Genomic DNA, 19,649 nt, shown 5'->3' with positions numbered 1-19,649 from the left:
CAAGATCATCAGACAGTCGTCACAAAGCAAAGGAGCATACATTTGATCGGAGCGTTAGTTCGGTCGAACGGAAACAAACTATCGAAACCTGTAGTCACGCGGAAGAACAACTGAGTCCGACCGAACGAAGGAGTACTCAGTCGAGCGACTATCTCGCTCGACTGAGTAGATGGATCACTAATGTATCCTTCAAGGAGATAGCACCGCTGAAACAAGACATAGTCAACGGACGGATCGTACAAAGGAAGTTTCTACTGTCTTGTCAGGGATATACATGTCTGTTAAGGTATGGTGTCAGAGACACTTTCCTGACATGTCCTTTCATAGGACAAATTGGAAAGCATGCCCACGATTAATTGGAGAACGTGCCTATGTCTCGAGAGAAGTGCGCACGTCGCATACCAGAGTATTATATAAAGGAGATCCATATACCGGCGGAGGTATGTATTATTCATTATTCATGTCTGTGTCTACTATTGCTCCATTTTTTTTCTCTTTCCGGTGACTGACTTGAACGTCAGAGGACCAACGCTAGGGATCCTTTTCTGACTCTGCATTGACGTTTTTTGTATTATAAAATAGAACGGAGTTTACATCCAATCAATATAATAGCTATATCTCTAACCTGCTATCTCTATGATTTTCGAACCGGATCATATTGATGAGTTACTTTGATGAAAGCGGCGGCGTCGCGGTGACAAGATGACAAATAAATTGGAGATTTTATGTTAGTTTCAAAAGAACAAGTACAACAGAGTTGCCCGGTAATGTCGCATTGGTATTGACAATAGGCGGAATTGAAAAGGGTTTGTCATAATGAATGTTCCATGGTTTCTCCGTGCAACTGAGTGGTAAGCTTAGATTCTTGAATAACCATCTCTGTATGCATTCCTTGATTATCATTTTTCCTTACAGCTGTAGCACAACTAAGATGCAAAAATATTGTCTTTGTTTACCTCGGTTGATGAAGATTATTATTCAAATAGATAAGATTGAATAGTTGTTCTACATAACAGACATTAATTCCGTTGGAAAATCATGAAAGGATAGCAGAGAAAAAATTGAATAGAATTTTATTCGCATACCTAATGGTCCCATCAGCATAAGGCTGAAGTTTTAGGCATTCGACATTCAACTCCTTAAGTTTAAATGTAAAACATTTCTACTCAACATTAACATCTCCATATCTTACCGTAAATCCTCCATTAGGTTTAAGAAATTTGGAATACCAATCTGCAGAATATCTACGATACCTTGTTCTGTTTTCTACACTATAGTCAACTCCAATGAGACCATAGCGACTTCTGTAGCCAGTAACAACCTCAAAGCTATCCATGAAGGACCAAACAAAGTAGCCATTGACATTGGAACCATTCCTGCAGAATCATCAATGAGAATATGAAGTCAGATACCATAACTTATTTGTGGTGCTTTGAATTTAATAGTGAATCCTTTATGTTTTTGTATGTTCATGAACTAAAGGACTTGTAACAAACAATGGAAGCACCTTATTGGTAGAAGCATGCTTTCTATGTAATCTTTAATGTAATTTGCTCTGTGCTCATCATAGTACTCGTGTCCACAAGTTGCTGGATCTATGTTGTACTCTGGATATCCTGAAATCACAAACCATAAATGTATGAAAATCAATACTATATTTCCTGGTCAGCTTCCTGAATTGAACAATTACCATTTTCATGGATAAAGACTGGTGGATTTCCGTATTTGTTTCTCATGTAGTCGAGCAATCTTTGCATAGCCCACGGTGTGGAAGGCGTTATGGGAGGATCTTCTGAAACAAAAACCTGATGGAAGTTCCACTTCCTGTTAGATTGTGTAGTTTTCCAGGAGGATATATCACTAAATAATTAGTGCAGTTTTGGGCACCTTCGTAAATTTTGTTTGAGGAACTGCAGGAACATAGAAAAAAAAACACAAGGAGAAAAAATAGAATCAGTGCCTGATACCATAACCAGTTTGTGAAATAAATAAGAGTCAATCAGAGCAGTGAAAGTCACTTACATGCGAAACTGACAGACATGTCAGTGTACCAATCTCGGAAATCGTCATCTGGGTTATCAGTTGCTGCTCGCAGAAAAGCCAATGAATAGTGATTAAGTCCAATGAAATCAAAAGATCCTCTTAGCATGGTCGACTCTTCTGATTTGAAGGATGGTAAGCGGGATCCTACAAGCTTTTGCATCACGGAAGGGTACCTTCCATACATTATAGGATTGGCAAACCTATGCACGAGAGAAACAATTGATGCCTCACAATTTTTTGATGTCACCAGTCAGAACAAAAACAAAGATTTCAGTGTATTGTTTGCTTTACTCACCAGCCTATTAGAAAATCGAGTGCTCTATTAACTGCTGCTATATCATCTGGCAATCTTGTAGCTGGCTCAAACCAGATCCCTAGTAAGGTAATTCCAATATAGCCCCCTTGATTTGGCTATTGCACAAGAACAACACTCTATTTTAGATAACACCCTTAATAACATTTAGATCATTCAATTAAAAGAGAAACTAAAATGCTGAAACCTGATATTTCTTTCTGTATAGGGAGACTGCTGATGCATGGGAAAGCAAAAGGTTATGACCAGCTACATATGGTTCAACAGATGAATTCCCTTTGCTGCAATTGAGGCCAAGGGAAGAGGCCAAGGAGGAAGAGCAGTGATTTGGTGGAAATATTCCCAGATCATGGCCAAGGATGGGTTCAATGTTGGGCTCATTGACAGTGATCCAGTATTTTACTCTATCCCCAAACTCTCTAAAGCACACATCAGCATAAGCAGTGAAGTCCTCTCTGCATCACAATGGATACTATCTTAGACATTATTCGAGGAGATGCAAATGAAAGGGTTGTAGTAGAAATGTACACAATCTTTGGGCTCAAGAGTCCTGAATATTCATCTTCCAAAGATTGGGGGAGGTCAAAGTGAAGAAGAGTGACATGAGGTTCAATTCCTGCCGGCCAAACACAGTTTGGTAAGATTGTGACTGAAAATTGTCAAGGTATGACCAATATTCTAATTGTACCATATTTCTTGAGTTCATTGATCAAGTTATTATAATACTGCACCCCTTCTGGATTAACTGGCCCTCTACCATCTGCAACATGGCACCAATTAGAATCATGTAATCCTTAAACTATTTGGTCAGGAAAATAAATTATTGCAAATTGAATGCCGACTAGGAATGACTCTGCTCCAGGAGATAGAGAATCTGTAGGCATCCAGACCCATGTCATGCATCAACTTCACATCTTCCTGCCAACAAGAAAAACCAAAATTTTATATGCCTACAGTTCACAGGATTGCATAATTGCCTAAAAAACTCAGGATCGACCTTGTACTTGTGATACTGATCAGCTGCTATGTCTCCAGTTCTTTTGTCCTCTGTTCTCCCTGAGATTCTGAAGACATTTTAGAGTTTGCAGTCACTAAATTAGTGCTTTTTTCTTGTTAAACGAAATTTAACCTTCGTGTGCAAAGGTGTCCCAGATGCAGGGAGTTCTTCCTCCCTCTGCAGCAGCCCCTTCCACCTTCATGAGATTGAGACCCAAAAGATTACACCATGCAAACTCAAGAAATTAGTTGAACTCTCAAGTTGAGGCAAATTAAGAACTAATGAGACTGCACCATGTAAACCTGTTCCTTTGGCAGTCTGTGAGGTAAATTGATATTGTGGAAGCGTGAAATGCAGGTATGCAAAAACATAGTAGAATAAATGTAAAAACTTAGAAAATGTATTTAGAACAAAAAGATACAATTTTTAGTTATCGACTCCTACAGCCTTCTCTTCTTGCAAGATGTACTTTAACAAACATATTGATAATTTCTGAAGATATTTGACTTGTAAAAATATCAGCAAGCCTAAAATTTCTGTTTGATTTCTTTAATTTTTTCTCCTATTTTTCATGCTTTTAGATCTGTTCCATTTACAGCTTTCTGATGGTCAATATGTATTTGGCATTGCTCAACTATCGTCGCTGATTTTTGATTGATTTGTTGAAATTGTGAATGATGCTTCCAAAAAAAAAATGAAAATTAGAACGAAGATCTCTCTTTATAAGTTTTTTGTTTCAAGAAGGGAAAAGATTCTAGAGTGAGAATTTTCCTTGTATTGAAATTTACTGTGTCCTTTTACTCCTTCAAAATGGTTTGAGTTTCCACTGAAAATTCCTTCCAGACTGTAATAATTCTAATGTTTTATTGCAAGCCAGATTGGTGGCTCATCACTTTCACAGAAAAACCACACCGTCCGACGATTTTAACAAGATCTAGGTCACCTAAATTAACGGTCTCCGTTGCACGAGGGAGGTGCGTTCGTCGCATTAAGAAGATAGATACTGCAGACAGGATCTTAATTATAGTCAGAATAATATCTACGAAAGGTCAAATCTATGAAAGATGATTTAGGAACGAAAATATACTTCACGGGTGCCTTAATTACAGAAGTTCTTTTCTTTATATTCTTAAATTTCACAATCAGAAAGACAATTTAATTCAGGACCATGGGAATTTTAATTTAACTTCCTGTTCTTCTAACATAAAAATAGATTAAAGGAAATTCTTAAGAGAGTTTTGAAGTTAGAACCAGGAAGCAAGCATTAATTCTCCATCACTTAATGCGCAAGAAAGATCGAAGCTAAAGGATTAGCGAGGTACTAAATAAAAATCATTTATGTATCGAAGTTAATACTGAACAAAATAGTGTAAAGGAGTTCCTCCCCCCTTCAGTTTTGTTCTTCAACTCTCCAAAGTCCAAGTAAAAAAGATCGCAAATGGTCACCTGGTACGCGGAGCTGCCGGCGCCGAAAATAAAGCCGGAGGGGAAATCATCTCTGCTGATGCCGATCGCCGGAGCGGCTACTGCTACTAGAACTATTAATAGCACCCAAATCAACGCCGGAGGACGCCACCTGATGCACCTCCTCTCCATCTCTCTTTTATCCGAGCAACAAAATAAAACGCTCAACTTTCCCCACTTTTAAACACAATCGTCATACCAGGAATGACAAGGACGACTTCTCTGCTCTCTGGACGTGTTTCACCGATGCCACTCCTGGTGCGCGGCTGGGGACAAAAAGCAACAAAGGTGCATCACGACTGTAACAAATAACGTACGTGGAATTTGGAAGCAAAAGTCAGACAAATTTGCCATGTATCATCTAGCACTCCAAAGAATAACTAAAATACATATTTAATGTTTTATATTTATTAGAAGAATCATTTATTTTCTGAAGTACTCTGAATAAAAAATAAATAAATAAATAAAACTGGCTATCAAATCAGAACCAGACAACTACACTCATACGTAAGATTTGACCGTAATTTTACAGCGTCTGTGAGTTTTATTGTGAACCCATTGCCATAAGTGCTCATGATTTTAAAATCGACGATCAGAATTCTCCAAAGTTTTTTTTTATAATTTTATTTTTTATTAGGAGAAAATTATTTAAAAATAAATATACTTATGAAAGTTAAAGTTAGATACGCAGTTTGTGTATGTGTTTAAGATCGAGTATCTTTTCTTACGAAAATTTGTCCATTTGTAAAGGAGTTAAAAAGGTCAGAGGATACGACGTGTTGAACATCCTCATTTCTAGATTTCTCCACAGACGTGATTATCTAGGCATCTTTTGTTTTTCTTTGAAAAGGAAAAGAGAAGGAAGGGAGGACGACTTGGCATCGTTTTGTTTTGTCTCGGTGCGGGCAGTGACGTAAATGACGGAAACGTTCAAGCAGTCTTATTTGCCATTTAGCCATTTATTTACGTATCTGCGAAAGCAATGACGAAAGCAGGGACGAATGTTTCCATAAAGGCCTTTGGTAGGCACCTACTAGATTCATGAAGAGATTTTGAGTGTCAGAATCTTAAAGAGGTGTGGACTCATATTCCAGGGGCAACTGGTGGCTAGGAAGTCGATCAGTTTCCTGTGATCGCAGCTGAAGATGGATGTTTGCGTTGCACCATTGCCAGATGACAATTTCTTCAAGTAACAATTTCTAACACGGCGCATGCGGTTAAAAACTGTAATTTTCACAAAATTCACGGAGATGGAGACCAAACAATTTCTTTAAGTAACAACTCTGTTCCCATATTTGTTTCCCACGCAAACCTGCTCATTTAAGAGCATGCAGAGAGTGAACGAAAACACCCTGTGAAAGGTTGAGCCGTCGGTAGACCTGTCCCGAGCCGGATTTTAATTAGACTCGGCCGGGCCCATAGACCTGGCTGCCAAGCCTAAATCGTAATTGGCCCATCCAGCCCTCAGTTGGATCGATTATGATTCAATGGTCTAATTAATCGTGAACTGACCTAAAAAATAGACAATTATGGATGAAATGAGAGAAGGTTCATTAACGGAAAGGAAGCGAGGAGAAGGAATATTATGGATGGAGTGAGAGAAGGTACATTAACGGAAAGGGAAAGGAGGAGAAGGAATGAGAAGTGAAGGGAAGTGAAGTATTTAACTTCTTGTTTGAGAGGGAGGAAGGTTTATTAACGTAACATGTGCTACTTTATTTGGGAGGAAATGAAGGGGAATGAAGGTTAAATAGGTAAAGTTAAAAAATATCCTTATTTTTTAAATAAGACATTTTTCATAATATTAAATATTTATTTTATGAATATAAATTAGATATTAATAATAAAATTAATTTTTTATATTATTATTTAAATTAGTTATTTTTTTAATAAAAAATTAATCTTTTTATACTATTCATAACAAAACAATGAATTATCAATAATCAAGTAATTAAATAAGAAATAATAAAAATAATGATTTTAGAAATCTTAAATAAAAAAAATTAAAAATTTGAAAGATAACGTTGATAACGAGAATTCCTATTCTTTAAAAATTTATTAAATTTTGATAGGAAAATTAAAAAAAATAGTATATATCCTGTGAAAATTTGACGAAAAAAATGATTTATCTCTTCAATTCAATTAGAAGATGTGTCGGAGCCCTCCTCTAATAATCTGGCAGCAAGCGAGTTGTGAAAAAGACGAGGAAATTGGACTCCGGCGACATAGTAAAATTAGAAATTTGAACATTTTTTAAACTATTAAGAATAAGGATAAAATTAAAATAAAAAACTTTTGTTTTCCCTTTCCCTTCCTTACACTCTAATTCGGAGTGTAAAAAAATCTCTCTTTCCATAGGTAACGAAGGTTAAAGTTTATCCTTCCTTACCTTTCCTTCTCTTTCCTCACTCCTTCCCAAACAAGGTTCAAAGTTTTCCTTCCTCTTATTTCCCCTTCCCTCACCTCCTCCCAAACAGATCGTTAGGGGCAAAATTTTGGGACAAAAATTATTCGTCGTAAATTTACGACGAATTTCGCAAGAAAAATAAAATTCGTCGCTAATTGACAATGAAAAAAATCATCACAAAATAGAAAAATAAATTTTCATCGTAAAATTCGTTGCCCATAAAGGTGGAAATATGAAATTCGTTGCAAAATTTACAAATTCTGCTAGAAAAGATATCTTCGTCACATAAGTTTGCACAAATACAACAACTTTTGTGGCAAATCATTGGATCCATCGCCAATTGGTGACGAATCTAGGTTTGTCGCCAATTAGCGATGAACCTAGGGATTTGTTGCAAATTTAAAAAAAAATTAAATAAAAAGAAAATCTTCCTAAATGTAGCAGATGTCCTTAAAAATCTCAGAATGACATGAAACAATTTCCAATGTATTTGTATCAATCTCTAAATAGTCTCAAATATCAATTCCATCTAATATATTAACTTTCCACAATTTTTTTAAAAATGAATTAGTATGAAAAATCTAATTCTAGTTATAAAAATTATTAACATCAAAAAATTGGGTGAATTGATATTTGAGTCAATTAATGTGATTAGGAGATTAATACAAATAATAAGAAGTTGTTTCATATCATTATGAGATCTCTAGATCCATCTTCAATATTTTTGACACATTTTTATTTTGATTTTTGAAAAATTAAAATTTTGGGACAAATTTCCAAATTCGTTTCCAATTTTTTTTTAAAAAAATAATCCTAAAAATGGAAGATGATCATAGAGAACTCGAAATGACATGAAATAAGTTTGTATATATTCGTATCGATCTCATGATCACATTAATGACCTCAAAGATGAATTCCAACTAATATATTGATGTTTATAAATTTTTGGAACAAGAATTAGATATTTATTACTCATTCGTGTTAAAAAATTTATAAATCTCAATATATTGGGTGAAATTCATGTTTAAGGCCATTAATGTGATTATGAGAACGATATGAAAATATAGGAACTTGTTTTATGTCATTTTGAGTTCTCCAGAGTCATCTTCTAATTTTATAACGCATTTATTTTTTTTTTGAAAAAAAAAAAGAATTTTGGGATGAATTTTCAAATTCATCCCAAATTTAGGACGAACTTGAAAATTTGTCGATAATTTGGGACGAATTTACAAATTTGACCCAAAATTTTAATTTTTCAAAAATCAAAATAGATGCATCCAACATGCGGAAGATGGACCTAAAGATCTCATAATGACATAAAACAATTTCTTATGTGTTCGTATCGATCTCTTAATCACATTAATGACCTTAAATATCTAATATAATTTTTTTCATAGTTAAATTAATTAGATCGACTTTATAAATCATATGACTTAGTGAAAAAAAGTTAGAGTTTGAAAATATTAAAGTAATTTTGATATTCAAAAATCAATGATCTAAATGTATTGGGTGAAATTAATGTTTGAGGCAATTAATGTAAGCAGAAGATCGATACGAACATATAGGAAATTATTTCATGTCATTCCTAGCTCTCTAGGTCCATCTTGCAATATTATGATGCATTTCTTTTTTTTAAAAAAAAGATTGATGAGGAATTTTCAAGTTCATCCCAAATTTGGGACAAATTTTTAAATTTGTCTAAAATTAGTTTTTTTTTAAAATAAATGCATCCTAAATTGGAAGATGATTCTAAAAAACTCGGAATGACATGAAATAAATTTCTATGTATTTGTATCGATCTCCTAATGACATATTATTTTGAGCTCTCTAAAGTCATCTTTCATTTTTAGGATGTATTTTTTCAAAAAAAAAAAAATGGGATGAACTTGGAAATTTGTTGCTAATTTGGGACAATTTTCCAAATTTGTTACAAAATTTTAATTTTTTAAAAATCAAAATAAATGCATTCAAAATATAGATGATGAACCTAAAGATTTCAGAATGACATGAAAAAGTTCCTATATATTCGTATCTATCTCCTGATCATATTAATAACCTTAAATATCTAATAGAATTTTTTTATAGTTAAATTAATCAGATCGACTTTATAAATTATATGACAGTGAAAAAGAGTTAAAGATTAAAAATGTTAAAGTCATTTTGATATAAAAACAAATCACTGATCTAAATTTATTGGGTGAAATTAATATTTGAGACTATTAATGTGATCAAAAAATTGATGCGAACATATGAAAACTTGTTTCATGTTATTCTGAACTCTCTAAGTCCATCTCCATATTTTGGATGCATTTGTTTTGAATTTTAAAAAATTAAAATTTTAGGATGAATTTGGAAATTTATCCCAAATTGGCGACAAATCTCCAAGTTTATCCCAAATTTGGGACAAATATCCAAATTAAAACCAATTTTTTTTAAAAAAAAAAAGGAAAAAGAAATGCTTCCTAAAAATGAAAATGACTTTAGAGAGCTCAGAAAATTTTTTGATCACATAAATGATCTCAAAGATGAATTCCACTAATATATTGAGATTCACAACTTTTTGAAACAAGAATTAGATATTTATTATTTATTCATGTTAAAAAAATTCATTAAAATCAATATATTGGGTGAAATTAATGTTTGAGGTCAGTACTATATTAGGAGATCGATATGAACACATAGAAAGTTATTTCATGTTATTCTGATGTCTCTGGGTCTATCTTCCACATTTTGGACGCATTTATTTTGAATTTTAAAAAAATTTAAATTTTGGTATGAATTTGGAAATTTATCCCAAATTGGTGATGAATTTCAAAGTTTGTCCAATTTTTTTTTTTTAAAGAAAGAAATGTGCCCTAAAAATATAAGATGACCCTAGAGAGTTCAGAATGACATGAAATAAGTTTCTATGTGTTTATATCGATCTCCTGATCACATTAATGACCTTAAAGATGAATTCCACCCAATATATTGAAGTTCATAAATTTTTGGAATAAAAATTATATATTTTTTACTCATTTGTGTTAAAAAATTTATGAGCTGAGATATTGGATGAAATTAATGTTTGAGACCATCAATGTGATTAGGAGATCGATATGAACACATATGAACTTATTTCATGTATTTCGAAGTCTCTAGGTCTATTTTCCATATTTTGGAAGAATTTATTTTAAATTTTAAAAAAATTAAATTTTGGAACGAATTTGGAAATTCGTCCCAAATTGGTGATAAATTCCAAGTTTATCCCAAATTCGGGACGAATTTCCAAATTCGGGATGAATTTCCAAATTCGAGACGAATTTCCAAATACATCCAATGTTTTTTTTAAAAAAGAAATGCATCCTAAAAATGTAAGATGACCCTAGAGAGTTCAAATGATATGAAACAAGTTTCTATGTATTTATATCGATCTCCTAATAATATTGATGGCCTCAAAGATGAGTTCCTCTTAATATATTGAGGTTCATAAGTTTTTGGATCAAGAATTTGATATTTATTACTGATTCATGTTAAAAAATTTATAAACCTCAATATATTGAGTGAAATTCATGTTTGAGGCTATTAATATGAGGAAGAGAACGATACGAACAAATAGAAATTTGTTTCATATCATTATGAGCTCTTTAAGATCATCTTCTAATTTTAGGACATATTTCTTCTTCTTCTTTTTTTCTTTAAAAAAAGAATTGTTGGATGAATTTGGAAATTCGTCCCAAATTTGGGATGAACTTGGAAATTTATTGCTAATTTGGGATGAATTTCCAAATTTGTCACAAAATTTTATTTTTTCAAAAATCAAAATAAATACGTCTAAAATACGGAAGATGAACTTAAAGATTTCAAAATGACATCAATAAGTTTATATGTGTTCATATCAATCTTCTGATCACATTAATGACTTTGAATATTTAATAGAATTTTTTCATAGTTAAATTAATTATATTGACTTTATAAATCTTAAGACTTAGTGAAAAAATAGTTAGAGTTTAAAAATATTAAAGTTATTTTGATATCCAAAAATCACTTATCTAAATGCATTGGGTGAAATTAATATTTGAGGTCATTAATATGATTAAGAGATTGATACAAACACATAGGAGTTTGTTTCATGTTATTTCAAGCTTTCTAGGCCCATTTTATAATTTTAGGACATATTTCTTATTTTTAAAAAAGGATGAATTTAGAAATTCATCATAAATTGGTGATTAATTTCCAAGTTCGCCCCAAATTTGGGACTAATTTCCAAATTCATCCCATTTTTTTAAAAAATAAATGCATCCTAAAAAATGAATATAACCCTAGAGAGCTAGAAATGACATGAAATAAGTTTCTATATATTTGTATCGATCTCTTGATCACATTAATGACCTCAAAGATGAATTTTACCTATTATATTGAGGTTCATAATTTTTTTGAACAAGAATTAGATATTCATATTAAAAAATTTATAACCTCAACATATAGGGTGAAATTCATGTTTGAGGCCATTAATGTAACTAGGAGAATGATGTGAATATATAGAAACTTATTTCATATCATTCCGAGTTCTCTAGAGATGTCTTCTATTTTTAGGACACGTTTCTTTTTTTTTTTTTTAACAAAAGACTTTTGGGACAAATTTTGAAATTCATCCCAAATTTAGGATGAACTTAGAAATCCATCGCCAATTTGGGTTGAATTTCAAAATTCATCCCAAAATTTTAATTTTTAAAAAATCAAAATAAATACGTCCAAAATGCAGAAGATGAACTAATAAGTTCATCTCTAAAGATCTCGGAATGACATGAAATAAGTTCCTATGTATTCGTATCAATCTCTTAATCGCATTAATGGCCTTAAATATCTAATATTTTTTATAGTTATATTAATTAGTTCGACTTTAAAAATCCTATGACTTAGTAAAAAAGAGTTAAAGTTTGAAAATGTTAAAGTTAGTTTGATATCCAAAAATCACTCATCTAAATGTATTAGGTGAAATTAATGTTTGAGGTCATTAATATGATCAAAAGATTGATATGAACATATAAGAACTTGTTTCATGTCATTCCGAACTCTCTAGGTCCATCTTCCACATTTTGGATATATTTATTTTGAATTTTGAAAATTTTAAATTTTGGAGAAGAATTTCTAAATTTGTTCCAAATTTCCTTTTTTTTTTTTAAAAAAAAAACAAATGCATCTTAAAAATGGAAGATGACCATAAAGAGTTCGAAATGCCATAAAATAAGTTTCTATGTGTTTGTATCAATCTCTTGATCACATTAATGATCTCAAAGATGCATTCTACCAAATATATTGAGGTTCATAAATTTTTGGAACAGAAATTAGATATTTATTACTCATTCATGTTAAAAAATTTATGAGCCTTAATATATTGGATGAAATTAATGTGATTAGGAGATTAATATGAATACATAAGAACTTATTTTATATCATTTTGAGTTCTCTAGATCCATCCTCCATATTTCGGACACATTTATTTTGAATATTTTAAATTTTGGGTCAAATTTTGAAATTCATTCCAAATTGGCGATAAATTTCCAAATTCGTCCCAAATTTGGGATGAGTTTCCAAGTTCATCCCAAATTTGGGATGAGTTTCCAAGTTCATCCCAAATTTGGGATGAATTTCGAAATGCATCCTAAAAATGGAAGATGACCTTGGAGAGGTCAGAATGATATGAAATAAGTTTTTATGTGTTTGTATCGATCTCTTTATCACATTAATGGTCTCAAAGATGAATTCCACTCAATATATTGTTCATAAATTTTTAGAACAAGAATTAGATATTTATTACTTATTCATATTAAAAAATTTATGAACCTTAATATATTGAGTAAAATTCATGTTTGAAATCATTAATGTGATTAGGAGAATGGTATGAACATATAAAAACTTATTTTATGTTATTCCGAGCTCTTTAGAGTCATCTTTCAATTTTAGGACACATTTTTTTTTAAAAAAAGGAATTTTGGGCCGAATTTAGAAATTCGTCCTAAATTTGTGATGAACTTAGAAATTTGTCGTCAATTTGGGATGAATTTCCAAATTCATCCCAAAATTTTAATTTTTAAAAAATTAATATAAATACATCCAAAATGTGGATGATGGACCTAGAGATCTCGGAATGATCTGAAATAAATTCTTATGTGTTTGTATCGATCTTCTGATCACATTAATGACTTTAAATATCTAATAGAATTTTTTCAATGTTAAATTAATTATATCAAATTTATAAATTTTATGACTTAGTGAAAAAGAGTTATAGGAGTTGGTACCCCAATGTTATTTTGATGTGATCAAACAAGTTAGGTTAGGTCCTGTTGTATTTAATCATGTGTTTAAGTGTGCAGAAACTTTAGGAGCATAGGATATCGAGCAAAAGACGCAGCTAGTGAGAAGGACGATACGGGAGAGAGCCGACTAGCTCGGTGCATCTGAGGGACGAGGTGGTGTGAAAAAGTACGCGGGTGGACGAGAAGGAGGCGCGCGGCGTTTTCGAGGGACAAGAAGCTGGAGCGGAAGCTTGCTCGAGGAGAAGGCCGGAAGTTGGGTTCGGGTGAGCCCTATTCCGGATGGCCGAAATCACCCAAGTGAGCGGAGCCGGAGTGGAAGACCTGGACCGCGGAGCCGAAGCTAGAGGCCCTGAGAGAAAGTCAACAAAATGTTGACTTTCCCCTTCGGGGCGCCCGTAACCATTTCGGGCACCCGGAGCAGTCCGAGCTCCCGGAGCAGTTCGGGCGCCCGGAACCCAAGTTTTATCACTTTCGACGTGGCCTTTGACCGTTGCATCGAGGATAAGGTTTTATCCCATTCTAGGTGTCTGGAACGCTTCCAAGAGCCCCGAACAGGGCTATATAAATAGTCATGCTCCTAGAAGCTCAGTACAACGAAAAATGCTAAGAAACAACACTTGTGCGCTTTTAGTTTTTTGTTTAGTTTCTTTTATGTGTGTTCATTGTTGTAAGAGACTTCTCCGTCCAGAGGAGATTTTTTAGTGCACTTTTTTGCCTTGGATTAACAACCTCCCCGGTTGTAACTAAGGGGACGTTTGGTTTAGGGGAATAGGAGTGGGGAATGGGAATGAGAATCATTGATTACCATTGTTAATGTTTGGATTATAGGAATAGGAATAGGAATAAGGGAATGAATTCTTGAAATTGGATAATAATTCATTCCCATGTACCTCCCCTTCAATGAGCCATTACCCTATTTTCATCAATCAAAATATTCTCTTATTCCAAAAATACCCTTGACCTAAAACTAAAATTTTCTCCCTTAATATCAAATATCAAAATTTATTTATTTATTTTTTCTTCATATCACTTCTCTCTCCTTGTTCTCTCTCATCATTTTATCACACATTTTCGTCCCCAGGGCGTAGCACAGATGGGGAGTGCATAGTTCTGTGGCTAAAAGGTCCAGGGGTCGATCCTCGGGGTGTCACTGCCTGGGGTTAACGTCTCCGCTATGCACTTTCCACCTGTGTACCTGCATTTACCTCCCTCCATATCCGTGGGACCGGCTCTAGGGGGGCCGCTGATGTGGCGGTTCCACATTTTTATTTTATCACACATTTTCTCTCTCCTATCACACTCTCTTTATTCATTTTTCTCATTACACTTTCTCTCTCATCATACTTTCTCTCTCCTCAATCTCTTCCATCACACGCTCTTCCTTTTTTTTTTCATCATACTTTCTCTCTCATCATACTTTCTCTCTCCTCAATCTCTCCCATCATACTCTCTTTTCTCTTTTTTTTTCTCATTACACTTTCACAGCTTATCACATTTTCTCTCTCCTCAATCTCTCTTGTCACACTCCCTCCTTTTTTTTCCTCAACACACTTTCTCTCTCATCATACTTTCTCTCTCATCATCTCTCCCATCACACTCACTATTCTCTGTTTTTCTCATCACACTTTCTCTCTCATCATACTTTCTCTCTCATCACACACTCTCTCTCCCCTCATTTTTTTCTCATTACATTTTCTATCTCTTCATCCTCTCCCATCATAATTTCTCTCACATCATATTTTATCTCTCATCATGCTCTCTTCTATCACACTCTCTTTTCTCATTTTCTCTCATCATACTTTCTCTCTCTTTATTCTTTCTCATCATACTTTCTCTCTCATCATTCTCTTTCATCATATTTTTCTCTCACATTCATCTTTCTCTCACATCTAATTTTTTTCTCTTATTTTCCTTTAAGGGTAAAAAAGGAAATATTGATTTATTCCGATAGAAAGTATGCAACTAACCAAACATTGCTTTTAAGAGTGATATCCATGCTCATACCCATTCCCATTCCACAATACAATAATTCTCATTCCTATGCTCATACCAAACGCCCCCTAAGTAATTCAATGTGCCGCTTTCTTTTCAGTTTCTTTATTATTCTTTTATGCAAGTGTTTATTTTTTTTAAGTTATAAGCCGAGAAAGGTTTTTGTCTTGATTTGTGCAGGGGCCATTCACTCCCCTCTAGCCGCCCACCAAGGGTTCTAACAAGTGGTATCAGAACAAGGACGTTTCAGGATGCATAACCGTCGAATGAAGCACATGAGATGGTCGGACCAAGCATATACCCTTCGAAGTTCGAGGGGGAGCTCGCGAGCTGGAAAAACAGAATGCAGATATTCTTCAAAATCGATTTTGAATTGCTTTTAATAATGAAGTTCAGTTTTGTAGCGCTCGAAGGAAAGGAAGAATACCAGTGGATGAAAAAAGGGTAGGCCGACTACGTAGCAAACGACAAAGTAGAGTTCCATTTGCTGAGCGTCCTTCCGCCACAAGAAGTCAACCGAATCGACACCTACGACTCAGCAAAAGAGCTTTGGGAGAACTTCCTTGAGCTACACGAAGGGACATCCGAAGCCAAGCTAGTAAGACAGAATCTGCTAAGGAACCAGTTAAGTAATATCAAATTGGAAGCAGAAGAAACCGTTGCACATCTTCACTCGAGAATGAAGGAAATCATCACCGGACTCACGAATCTCGGAGAAAAGGTAATCAACCGAGATTCGCTAAGGTACGCGCTTAATGCATTTCCTAGATCTACTGAGTGGGCATCATTAGTAGATGCTTACTATATTTCTAAATATTTAGATTTTGTTACCTTAGAAGAAATGTTTTCAACATTTGAAGTCCATGAAACGAAATGTGCAGATTCAAAGAAGGAGTCGAAGCATAACGTTACCTTTAAGGCAAGGATGGATGAACGAGATTCAGAATCCTCTCTGGATGACGACGAAATGGTAATGATGATAAGATAATTTAAAAAATTATTTAAATCTAGAAAAACTAACCATCTGCAGAGTAGAAAGAAAAGAACAATCAGATGCTACCACTGCAACGAAGAAAGACACGTTAAAGACAACTACCCTAAGTTACAGATCAAGGACAAGGACAAAGGAAAGAACAAGAAGGATGTCCAATCCAACAAGTACAAGACGCTAAAGGCGACGTGGGACAAAACGTCGTCCGAATAAGAAGTTGAAGCTGTTGCCGGACTTGCATTAATGACAAGTCATCAAGACGATGCAAATGAAGCAAGCTCGTCCGAAATGAGCATCGATGAAGGGGGAGCTACGGATAACGAGATCAACAAGGTAAGTCAAGTACGATCTCTTCCTCTCGATAAGTTATTTAAATTTGTTAAATTATTATCTTAAGATTATTGAAAATTAGAAAAAGAAATTAAATAGTTAAAATTAATCCCAGTAAAATCTTGTCCATTAGAAGAATTTGATAAAATAAAATTAGAAAAATGATAATTTATAAAAAGAAATAAAGAACTTGAAAAATCATGCATGCTTAAATGTTAAAATCAAAATATTAGGAAATATAATAAATTGAACTGGTATTTTACTTACCACAAGGGACAAATTAGGAAACTTTCTCAGAAAAATATTCCTAATTAAGAGATTTTTAATTAACCCAATTGGCTGGAACTTATATTGAGTTCCAAAGTCTTGTCTAAATTAAACTATAATTAGACTTAGTACTTTCAGCGAGAAAATTAAATGTTTAAATTTTCTTAAGAGGCTTTGTCTAGAAAGTGGTTGTTTCTCCAATAACCAAGAAGACCTAGTACCTCGCAACAGCCTGGAAGCCAATTAATGAAATAAAATGTTTAATTGACTAATTGATAAAGCATTTAATTGTAATTAAATAATACTTTAAATAGTTACTCAAATTTTTTCAGTATTTTTAACTTAGAAATTTTTAAAAAAAACTTAAAGTTTTTTTGGAAGTATCAACTTTACTTTACCAACATTATTTCTACAAAATTAGTTTTTGCAAACTTAGGAAATTATTGATATTTTTTTGGTGATATCAAAAATATTTTTTACTTAGAAATTTTTTTCTAAAATTATTGTATATTTTTTAAGTGCTATCAAAATTATTTTTCAAAATTTTCAAAAACTTGATAAGTTTTTCAAAATATTGAAAATCATATTTTTTTTAACTAAAAACTTTCCTAGTTACCCTTAGATTTTTTTTTGGTACCCCATTTTTTATGTGATCAAAGGGGGAGAATGGAATATTAAGTCTAGGGGGAGGTAGTTTAAAACTTTTTTAAAAAGTTATTAATTTTTGCACTTGAACTGTAAATTCTTTGCTTTTACTTTATATTGGTTAACCCTAACTTAACTTAGGTTGCTTATATCAAAAAGGAAGAGATTATTGGTACCCCAAAGTTGTTTTGACGTGATCAAATAAGTTAAGTTAGGTCATGTTGTGTTTATCCTATGTCTAAGTGTGCAGAAACTTAGGAGCATAGGATATCGAGCAAAAGACGCAGCTAGCGAGAAGGATGACACGAGAGAGAGCCGACGGACTCAGTCCGTCTGAGGGACGAGGTGCTACGGAAAAGTACGCGAGCAGACGAGAAGGAGGCGCGCGACATTTCTGAGGGACGTGAAGTTGGAGCGGAAGCTTGCTCAAGGAGAAGACCGGAAGTTGAGTTCAGGTTAGCCCTATTCCGGATGGTCGAAATCACCCAAGCTAGTCGAGCCGGAGTGGAAGACTCGGACCGAAGCAAGCAGAGCCGAAGCTGGAGGCCCGGAGAGAAAGTCAACAAAATGTTGACTTTCCCCTTCAAGGTGCCCGGAACCATTCCGGGCGCCTGGAACCCTTCTGGGCGCTCGGAACCCAAGTTTTATCACTTTCAATGTAGCCTTTGACCGTTGCGTCAGGGATAAGGCTTTATCCCATTTCAGGTGCCTGGAACATTTCCAGGCACCCCGAGTAAGGCTATATAAATAGCCCTGCTCTTAGAAGCTCAGTACAACGAAAAATACTAAGAAACAACACTTGTGCGCTTTTAGTTTTTTGTTTAGCTTCTTTTCTATGCGTTCATTGTCGTAAGAGGCTTCTCCGATCATAGGAGATTTTTTAGTGTGCTTTTTCGCCTTGAATTAACAACCTTTCCGATTGTAACCAAGTAATTTGTGTGCCTCTTTCTTTTCAGTTTCTTTATTATTCTTTTATGTAAGTGTTTATTTTATTTAAGTTATAAGCCGAGAAAGGTTTTTGTCTTGATTTATGCAAGGACTATTCACCCCCTTCTAGTCGGCCACCAAGGGTCTAACAAGAGTTTGAAAATGTTAAAATCATTTTGATATCCAAAAATCACTGATATAAATATATTGAGTTAAATTAATGTTTGAGATCATTAATATGATTAGAAGATCGATACAAATATATAGAAAATTATTTTATGTTATTCCGAACTCTATAAGTCTATCTTTCAATTTTAGGACACATTTTCTTTTTTTTTTTTAAAAAATTGAGATGAATTTGAATATTCATCCTAAATTAACGATAAATTTCTAAATTTCTAAGTTCATTCTAAATTTGGGATGAATTTTCTAGCAAATTTCATAGCAAAATTTTTTGTGATATTTTTTTTAAAAAAAAATCATCCTAAATTTCGTACAAGAAATCCTGTTTTTTTAGTGACAGTTCAACTATTTTAATTTATTTATAGATGCTTTTTTTTTAAATAAATTATAAAAAAATTATATTGGTGGGGGATTGGACCCGATTTTGTCTCAGAAGGTGATAGCCTATATCACATTAATATTTATGAGTAATAGTTAATTATTTAATAACTAACTATAATTTTATTTTAAGAAGTAAAAATTTAAATATTTTTTTAACAGTTAGGTTATTTGATTTTTTTTAATCAATGTCAATGCCATTAAGGGAAAAGGTAAGAAAATTAATGAGTTTATTCTCCTAGAGAATATATAGACAAGTGTAAATTTATTTTTTTTATAAATTTATTATTTAATTTTTTTAATATAATAATTTTGAACCACGATGAATCATGCATAAATCGTGAGTGAGTGGTTTCAAATTGTAAAACATAATTATTTTGGATGATTAAGATAAGAGTCAATCTCTTAATAACCAT

At 33.3% G+C, this 19,649-nt stretch overlaps 1 protein-coding gene across 2 annotated transcripts; it reads right to left on the bottom strand.

The window, feature by feature from the left end:
* Positions 1–1,047: 1,047 nt before the first annotated feature.
* LOC122038169 (beta-glucosidase 31-like) lies at positions 1,048–5,103 on the bottom strand. 2 transcript variants are annotated; one of them, XM_042597799.1, is made up of 13 exons: positions 4,800–5,103; positions 3,486–3,549; positions 3,354–3,412; positions 3,199–3,274; positions 3,045–3,116; positions 2,885–2,972; positions 2,544–2,811; positions 2,339–2,454; positions 2,023–2,243; positions 1,888–1,910; positions 1,691–1,805; positions 1,508–1,616; positions 1,048–1,376 (listed from the first exon to the last, which is right to left on the bottom strand). In XM_042597799.1, exons 1-13 carry the CDS (start codon positions 4,947–4,949, stop codon positions 1,163–1,165), a joined length of 1,575 nt encoding a protein of 524 aa, XP_042453733.1. In that variant the 5' UTR covers positions 4,950–5,103; the 3' UTR covers positions 1,048–1,162. The 2 variants fall into 2 exon arrangements, with proteins under 2 accessions (XP_042453733.1, XP_042453735.1); XM_042597801.1 differs by lacking the exon at positions 4,800–5,103 and having other exon boundaries at positions 3,354–3,420.
* Between the last annotated feature and the right edge of the window lie 14,546 nt (positions 5,104–19,649).

The sequence above is a fragment of the Zingiber officinale genome, chromosome 1A (genome assembly GCF_018446385.1).
Source record: "Zingiber officinale cultivar Zhangliang chromosome 1A, Zo_v1.1, whole genome shotgun sequence".
Classification (NCBI taxonomy): domain Eukaryota; kingdom Viridiplantae; phylum Streptophyta; class Magnoliopsida; order Zingiberales; family Zingiberaceae; genus Zingiber; species Zingiber officinale.
Note: the sequence above shows the minus strand (reverse complement) of the source record. Positions and strands in the feature narration are given on the sequence as shown.